The following is a 9,176-nucleotide window of genomic DNA, read 5'->3' as shown; positions in this document are numbered from 1 at the left end:
TGATTTTAGCTTCTCCAAAAATTGAAAAACAAAAATGTTTAAATACTCTTTTTTTATATGACTTTTTCTGGAATTAATATCAAAAATGTGGGAAAGTCGATTTCAAGTAGACTTGATGAAGAATTCAAATCTGCTTACAGAATTCTTATCGCTACATTAGATCAATTGGTATGTTTGGCAAAAAACACGTCTAAAATACTATATCACGCGTGTGTTAGACGAAAACAGAAAATCACGTTATCGAATCCCCTTAATAAATAACATAATTGCATAATAATACATTAATTGTGTTATTTTTTTTTAGCTGAACCGATTCAATGTGGGCCCAGACGGGGGCTCATCAAGTCTTGGCCCTGATGTTAGTCCTCCAACTAGCCCTCCAGAACCTACACCTGTAGCCCCTGTTTATAAAGTGGTTACACGTAACCATGTCAAGAAGTCAGACAGCGGACAGCAAACCGAGTTAAATAATTCAAGTTTAAGGTATATTTAATTAAAATTTTTTTCCTTCAATATTTAATTGTATTATTAATGCTTTTAATATCATATTAGGCAATCTTCACAATGGAAAAAGTACATTGAAGCTGGCAAAAATGCAGAACAAATTAGATCAAATGATTTTGAAAGAGTACGGGACAAACAAAGTCCAAGACGAACTGATAAAAAACGATCAACTGGTAATAAAGCAACTTTTATATAACCAAAACTATTGATTATTAAAATATTGGAAATATATTATTAAGATGGATCTCGTGAAGACTTACATAACATGGACTATATGGAAAGAAAGTCCAGGAGTGACAAAACTAAAGCTCGAGGTAGTGTCCCTCAAAGCTTTGGTTATGTTAAACGATCCACATCCAGCTCCAATGGTAAAGGTGACCCAAGAACAGCCCAAGTTTCAGCCGTTCCTAGGACTAAAGTAATTAAAAATAACATTTACATATTTATATTTTATATATATTAAATTATATGTATAGTAAGAATATAACTTAAATTTAAGGTGAAAGTTTCCGGTGGTACTCAAACTGATATGAAGACATACTCAGTAAGTGGTCCAAGTGCTACTCAACTGTCACAAAGTGTCAGGGAACGACTTATGGCGAATCAATCTGAACAAGAAGCTAAAATTGGTAGCCCATATGGAACATGGATGAGACACAGTCCTGTTCCACCCCACTATACAGCTTCTCTGCCTTCTAGGACTGGTGCTATAGGTACCTATAATTTGTATTATTAAAAGGAGAATGTAAAATAATTTCACAATTTAATTCTTATAGGAGGTATGATTGAAGCTGAGAGCATTGAATCACTTCCCGCACAACTACATCATAGAGCAAGTTTAACCCATTCACGATTAATGACTTCTGCATCTCCAAATACTAGTCCATCACCTAACCAGGCAAATAGAATATCAAGGAGCAACAGCATCAGGTTTGTGTTACAATCGTTTTGTGATATATTATATTAAAAAAATTAATTATTTATTAATATTAATTTTTAATACATTACCTATGGCTAAATGAATAATTTTGGGGAAATTTAATGCTGTCAATTTATTTGCAGCTACCTAAGAGATCGGACATTTCCAAGGTAGGCAAATAGCCAAAAAATTGCACTTTCAATATTGAATATTTTTACACGGTTGTTGCTTTTCAGTTTTTCACTTCTGAGGAATATTATTTTAGCTTACTACAATCACTAATAAATTATAAATTATATATTTTATTTATTTTTGAACAATTCATTATTTAAATTGTTCTTTTAGATCAACAAAGTCAGAAAAACTATATCCGTCTATGTTGCAACGTTCAGATGATCCAGATTCATACTACAGTATACCTTATGCATCTTCTAATCGGTCTGAACATCGCACTTATCCCCATGCCTCACAACCAACTAGCCCAACACCAGTTAGTCGTTATAATTATCAATCTCCTCAACCGAACCATAGATCAGTGATTTCATCACCATATGCTGCTTCTATAATGAGTAAAATCAATACAAAAGATGATGATGGTAAGTGTATATATAAATAAATGTTTGAGCTTTAAAGAAATCCATATGCTTGTATTTATTTTCAGCACACGGATCAGCTTTGAGTCTGATATCAACAGGATCATCATCTTTGTATAGTGGAATGGGAGCAGATGAAAAGCATGCACAAGAAGTCAGGCGTTTGAGAAGAGATTTAAGTGAAGCGCAAGATAAAGTTCATACATTGACGAGTCAATTATCAACAAATGTAAGTAATAAGTTAATTTTTATTATGCCTAGTTTTTCTGTATGATTTTTGATATTTATTATGATGTATAAAATATAGTTTTTCATACAAATATTAATAGTAAAACAAAGGAAAATATGATTTTAGTCAATATGTTGTCAACCATAAACATTGTTTATGTTAATATGTTAAATGACATGTTATTATATTTATATTTCAATTACTAACATTAAATTTAACACAAAATATATTCCAATATTAATTATTTGAGTATACTATTATAGTTTATCTTAGTTATATTCGAACTTGAGCCAGTGCTTGAAATAATTTTTTAGAATTTAAACTGTTTTTATACGCCATTTTAGATTCTGAACGGAGCGATGAATATATTGATTTTTCAATGATGTGGTTCTTTTTTTTGTGTGTGACACCATTTGGGGCATCAAAACTGCTTTGATTTTCTTCAGTAGTCTTCTTCGATGGAAAAGTGAATCTAGTTGGTGCATTTGGGAAGTCAAAATCCCAAATAGTTTTAAAAGTGATAGGAACATAAAAATAAAGGAAAAACGAATATATTTACGCAAAATCCTTTTTTGTTTTTAACGTAACTCACTCTAAAACAAATGACCGTATATACATGACATTTTCACTGGTTGTTTATATTAGCATTTTCTATACACGATAAAATTTTCAAAATATTTTGATTTGTTTTAAACTGTTTACGGACGTTTTTAGTTTTTTTTTCTATAATTATCAATAAAATTGTATTTGTTGGGTCAAAACATAATATAGTAAAGTGTAAAACTGTAAAAATGTAATACAAGGCTCCCTATATATTGTTACTATAGCAGTTGAAAAATATTAAAAATACACGATTTTTTTTACAAGCATTTAAAAATTTATAAAATGTTCAACTTTTATAACAAAGGATTGAAAATTTAAAACAAAGTTCCACGTAAATAGGTTATCTATAAATTACTTTATTCACAATTATATCATCAAATATACTTAGTAATATCATAGATCAACTGTCGTTGCTAAGAATCGTTTTTCTTATACAATGATATTATATCATTGAATTAAAATTTAACACAATCCATTACAGTGACTCAATTGCAACCTACTGTACAGCAGAGCGACACCTACTTCTCTACTTTTTTTTAAATTTTATATCCTATTTACTTTATTTTGCGTTTGCAATTTATTTAACCACAGTAATGAATATAAACAAATAATTTATAAAGTTTTAGGTTAAGGATAGGTAATGTAAGATATTCATGATAAAATAAATTGATAGAGTTTTCAATTATATGTTAATTAATTAAAAAAAATACTAATATACATAAATAAAATAAAATTGAAGTTTATAATTGTATTAGTAATATTTCACAGAAACACAACAAACATGACGTATTTATAATAATAGTTTTGTTAAAATGGTTTTAAACTGCTTTTAAATTCTTCAACATTATCAATATACACACAATTTTCATTTTCTTCCAGACACATTTTTTTAGGTGGACTTTCATCGTTCAAATTGTCCGTATTACTATGACCAATAATTTCAACACTGAATGCACGACCATTTAAAAACCCTTGTTTTAGATTTTTAACATCATCATATGTCATATTCTTCAGTGCTTCTATTTCTAATTCTAATCTATTAAATTTGAAACGTCCTTCCAAAATTTCATTTATATTTCTATTAAATTCTTGTCCTAAACAATCATCGGGGGCTTCTTTTAATGCAATTAATGCATCTTTAACTTTATCAACTTCATCTGGATCGTTAAAGTTTTCCCAAAACTGTTTCAAAAATTCGTCCATTCTATTAAATACATATTGTGTTTCAAATTTATCTTTTTGATGTGCCACCTTAAAATAAAATCCATAATGGTGGTAAGTAGCTGTTACATTTAGTTGTACATCATAGCCTAAACATTGTTTTGTTCTTAATTCATCAAATGCTGATTCTTCCATCATTGACTGTAGCACATGATACTTTACTGAGTCTTTGATTTCATTTTTATCAAACTGATAATATTTATAAGCCATCGAGTTGTTATCTTTTGGATTATAGTTTGCCATTTTCACTCTGAAATCCCCTTGATTGAGCCGTTTTATCAACACAGTTGGAAAACATTCTTTGGCTAAAGGCTGGTAATTTAACATACTTACAACTTTTTTTGAAACATTAATAGCTTGGTTCTGACTTATATTTCCTTGTATTAATGACCTACAATATAAATTGTTGAGTTGTTCATAAAATGTAAGAATTTGTTTGTATTCCAATGTTTCTAAATATTTTAGTCTTTTGTCTAAGTACCAATCGGGGTCTTGAATCAAACTATTTTTTAAATCAGATGGAACATAATCTAAATCATATTGATTATTTTTAAGTCTATTGATAGCTTTAGACTTTATCATGGTAAATATTTCCTCAGTCATCAAGCTTGCATAGTTGTTTAAACAATTTATTACAATGTCTATAAGTAAGGGAAGTTTCTCATTAAAACCATTAAATGCCAATTCAAAGCCAGTTATAAATACTCTAATGCTGTAATTAAGTTGAGCCATTACTGCTGGATATGTCTCTTCATTTAACAAAAATACTATAGAGTCAAAAAACAAATCCATACACATATAGTTATCCAATGATTTTGAAGGTAGCTGAGTAATAAAATAAAACATGATATAGCTTTTGGGTAGTTTAAAATGGTTATCTTGTTTATACCACAATTCAATATGATCGTTTTCAAATATTTTTTCTGGATATTTTGTATCTGTACTTTGGGGTAAAATTGAAAAGTTTTTGGTTAAATATTGATTATCACTGTGAATCTTAAAACACGGATGAGGTGCAATAGATGATAGTTTACTTTCTAATTCTTCTGTTAAACTTTCAGCTAAATATTTTGTTCCAAAGATTGGGTCCTTTATAAATACATCTGAGTTATCAAATTCCTTAGCCAATATAAAAATGGCTACACGGTCTACTGTTAGTAAGTTTAAAAACTTTGCAATTGTTTCTGGTGAATATTCATAAAGTAATGCCGGACCACATATATAATCTTCTTCATCATACCACAACATGTTTTGGGAAAGTTCTTTTACGTGATTTATGGCTGTTTTATTTTCGGCAAAATTAAAGTCATTTTCTGCCAAAATTTGAATTTGGTTAAAAATATCTTCAGATATTCCTTTTTCTTTGATTAATTTCAAATAACTAAAAGTCAGTTCAATAATTTCATTAACATTTTGTAACCCTAAATCAGTCAGTTCAATTGTTATAGAAAATAAACTATAAATACTATTACTATAAAAGTCATCGTCAACCCCAGCTTCTAGTTCCATTGCATAGTTTAACTTCCTCAAATAATTAATCAGTGTTCCTTTACCCTCGTGACCTACTATCCACGCAATGTATTCTAATGGTTTAATTTTATAAAGCTCAATAATTGGTGGTAAATACCAAGTAAATATTATACTTTTGGTAGAACTTACTGATATAATTTTGAACATTTTGTGGAATAGGTCTGGACAGAATGGATCTTGGCTAATTTTAAATACTGGTGGTGGGAGGTTATCTGTTGGTACTTCACTAAATAAATTATCAATCCACTCAACCATATCATGTGTTGATTGTTTACTTTGAACTGCCAGAGTCATGCGGCTGGCTGAGTAATGACTTTTCCAAAAATCCACGACCATTTCACTCAAATTTTCATGATTTAGACTATCCAAATTTCCCCAAAAAAATTGTCCAGCAGGATTTTCTTTATCAGCACATATTGATATTAATCTAATACAAAATTTTAAAATTATAAATTGTGTTGAGTTAAATTATTTATTATTATTGTACAAACCTCTGTATACGACTATCATCATCTGAAATAGCCATTTGAAATTCAGAATCTACAACTTGCTTTTCTTTATCTATAGATTCTTTTGCTAATTTAGGTGCCTGAAACATACTAGCAAAAATATCTGATGCTTCTTGAGAATATTCCATGGGCACTTCAAAATGGTAATTAGTGTATTCACATCCAGTTTCAGCATTTGAATAACCTGCTTTTCGATACAAAAATCGATCGAAATGATTATCTGCTGGGTAACGTTTACTCCCCATTGATACCATGTGTTCCAATAAATGTGCCAGTCCTTGTGCATCGACAGGATCGCTAAAACTGCCATTATGAACACACAAAGACATTGCAAATGAGTCACTAGTTTCTTTTTGTGTTTCTTCTTCATCACTTGAATAGGACTCGTCAGTCAATGAATCATCATTTTCATCTATACTAGTAACAGACATTCTAGCTGTGAGCTCAGGCTTGATATTTGTAGCAGTTTTACATCCATCATCTGGCTGACTGATTAACATGCATTTCATACCATTTTTTAATTTATGCAACAAATAATCTTTTTTATTACTTAAACCTTTGCGTATAATCTTTTCTACATTAGCCATGATATTTACTCTATATTGTATAATAAATAAAATGTATTTTGTTTGACTAGGTAACAGTAGAATAATAAAAAAAAAAAACTTGGATACTTATAATAAATTCACTCAGTTCACTCAGATATTTCTATACTTATTTAGTCTATACGATCAATTATTTATTAAAACATTATTTTAAAACACTAAAAACAATATTATGTGATTTTGTAAAATCTAAAATGTAGTTTAAAACCATAAAAAAAATAAATCTGATAAGAAATCAATAATTTGATTTGCGGGCTTGCGGCCGCGAGGCAGAGCCAGTGCGGCCTCAGTAAACTAATACAGTGGTACCAATATTTTTAAATTCTTGATTAAGATTATCAGCTATAATTTCTTATCGCGGGGCCCAATTCTTATCACAGGACCCAACTCAAGATCTATAAAGTATACTTTATAGATCTTGGACCCAACTGTCCCCATCCCATTTATCGTATGTAATATTTTAATTTTATACTTTCTTCAGATTCAAATAAAAATCATAATAAACCATTAAATAAGATATTAGCGATGCTAGAATTGGAGTGGAACGTTCTATCCCCCCCTTTTTTTAAAAAATATTTAAGCGTACCCCTTCTAATTAAATCTTAATGAATAAGAAATTTGAATCTTCGGCAACGCATTTTTTTTATTCCTATTTATGCATCCCTTTTCTATTTAAGATTCTGAGCGGAGCGAGGAAGCTATTGTTTTTACAATGGTGTTTATATTTTTTTTATTTTTATATCCTGTATACAAAATTTCTTCCAGAAGGAATATTTCGATTTCAACATATAGTACCTTATCTTTTAGCAAATTGGATCAATATGGTACTTTAGAGAGGTCATTTTTCGATTTTCTAAATAGTTATTTAATGCCACGGGAAAAACCACCGGAAAATTACGAAAAAACGCTAAAAATGGGATTTTAATTTCTAACGCTTTGTTTATCACCATAGAAACGAATAAAAAATTATAATATTTTAATATTAATTCAACTTACATGATAATATAAATAATAACAAAATATAAAATAACCAGACTGACAAACCGTCTCCGCTCAGAATCGTTTTTCTTATAAAATTATATTATATCATTGAATTAAAGTCTAATACAATCCATTATACAATGACCCACTTGTAATCTACTGTACAGTAGAGCGACATCCACTTACCTGTTTTATTTTTCTAATTGAACCACTGGAAATAAAAATAACAATCAATAAATACAGCATTATAACAAATCATATCAAATTATTTTAATAATTTATAATTACGGTCGATGATTTAAAATAAATAAGTTATATATTATGGTATAATATAGTACTTATAATACTGTAGTATAATAAATTTCAAAAAGAATAATTGCAATTATTACCGCCCTAATAATAATTTTATAGGTTAAATAGGTAGGTATCGGCGTATAGTTTTGATCCTATTACCAATATAATAGTCCGTCGAACTAAGATATAATATATAACTAAGTATATCTAAGACATATGTATAACTGAGTATATCCAAGATATAATATATATAACTACTAAGTGTATCTTATTCCGTGATCTACAGTCTACAGCTACTTTTTTGATAAAGATCATATACTTATCCTATGAGGAGCCATACAAATACTTACTACTATTATAATAATTGTCGACAGTGGTCATTAGGAATTATTAGGGGGTTACTTAATGTATAATAATAAATTCTAACAAATGTCCATGGATTTTTAAATCATCTACATTATTATCGTCTTTGCAGAGGGTCTGAAGATCAATAACATTGAACATTAAACATAAAGAAATGTCTACAATTACTGTTGTGGAATACAGAGTCCCCTTGAATAATTCCTAGAAAGTACTTATATACACATACGGACATTAGTGCATTACAAACAAACAACCACGAAAACATATTACAAAAATGCCTATAGGTACCTATACGTTTTATCACAGATTGAGGTACCTATAGGCATTTTTGTAATACGTTTTATCACAGATTAACACATCATTGACATTTTATCATCACCACTTTTTCGAAATTTCTGGTATTTATTTAAATCAATGGAATATTTTAATACTTTAATATCTGACTCAAATCCCTTTTACTTTTTTCCACCACAGAAATTAACCAATTTAAGAAAATATTGTATTCAAAATTATGTGTGGGTTTTTAACTCAAAATATACAATGGACATGTCACGACATTATTACAAATCTAAAGTAAATAATAGTATTAAACTATTATGCAAATAACAATAATAGTAGGTATAATAATCATAGACATATTTATTTATATGTCTATGATAATAATATGATATTTCATATATATCATTATATAGCTCCTTCCTTTTAAAAATCTAAGTAACATAATCGTCGTTTTAAAAACTGTTTTCAATCCCTTTCTTATTTAGAACAAATATTTTTGAAATTTAATTTTGGAAAAACTGTTACTTGACGTTGCCGTACACCATC

General features: G+C 28.9%; 2 protein-coding genes across 11 annotated transcripts in view; one reads left to right on the top strand and one right to left on the bottom strand.

Moving 5' to 3' along the window:
* The window catches only part of LOC100169531 (protein sickie), a 70,493-nt gene that overhangs the window by 37,469 nt on the left and 23,848 nt on the right, over positions 1-9,176 (top strand). For 8 of the 10 annotated variants that reach the window (XM_016800419.2, XM_029489021.1, XM_016800418.2 and 5 more), the window contains 8 exons: positions 305-483; positions 553-677; positions 744-922; positions 1,004-1,217; positions 1,281-1,434; positions 1,567-1,593; positions 1,769-2,019; positions 2,085-2,245. In XM_016800419.2, coding sequence (XP_016655908.1) covers positions 305-483; positions 553-677; positions 744-922; positions 1,004-1,217; positions 1,281-1,434; positions 1,567-1,593; positions 1,769-2,019; positions 2,085-2,245 — 1,290 coding nt within the window. The remainder of the gene's footprint in view (positions 1-304; positions 484-552; positions 678-743; positions 923-1,003; positions 1,218-1,280; positions 1,435-1,566; positions 1,594-1,768; positions 2,020-2,084; positions 2,246-9,176) is intronic. The other 2 variants (XM_016800420.2, XM_016800417.2) reach the window with 1 other exon arrangement.
* Positions 3,568-7,425, bottom strand: LOC100574580 (nardilysin). Its single transcript, XM_003241101.4, has 2 exons — positions 6,091-7,425; positions 3,568-6,026 (listed from the first exon to the last, which is right to left on the bottom strand). The coding sequence occupies exons 1-2, from the start codon at positions 6,693-6,695 to the stop codon at positions 3,656-3,658; spliced, it is 2,976 nt and encodes a 991-aa protein (XP_003241149.1). The 5' UTR covers positions 6,696-7,425; the 3' UTR covers positions 3,568-3,655.

Source organism: Acyrthosiphon pisum, chromosome A2, assembly GCF_005508785.2.
Source record: "Acyrthosiphon pisum isolate AL4f chromosome A2, pea_aphid_22Mar2018_4r6ur, whole genome shotgun sequence".
In the NCBI taxonomy this organism is placed as follows: domain Eukaryota; kingdom Metazoa; phylum Arthropoda; class Insecta; order Hemiptera; family Aphididae; genus Acyrthosiphon; species Acyrthosiphon pisum.
This window is presented reverse-complemented; position numbering and strand designations above follow the sequence as displayed.

Bases quoted from the DNA above. Each gene is read 5' to 3' on its own strand.
- LOC100574580 (XM_003241101.4), bottom strand. From the start codon at position 6,695: ATGGCTAATGTAGAAAAGATTATACGCAAAGGTTTAAGTAATAAAAAA. The intron at 6,027-6,090 runs GTTTGTACAATA...ATTTTGTATTAG, and splicing joins GATGATAGTCGTATACAGAG to ATTAATATCAATATGTGCTG.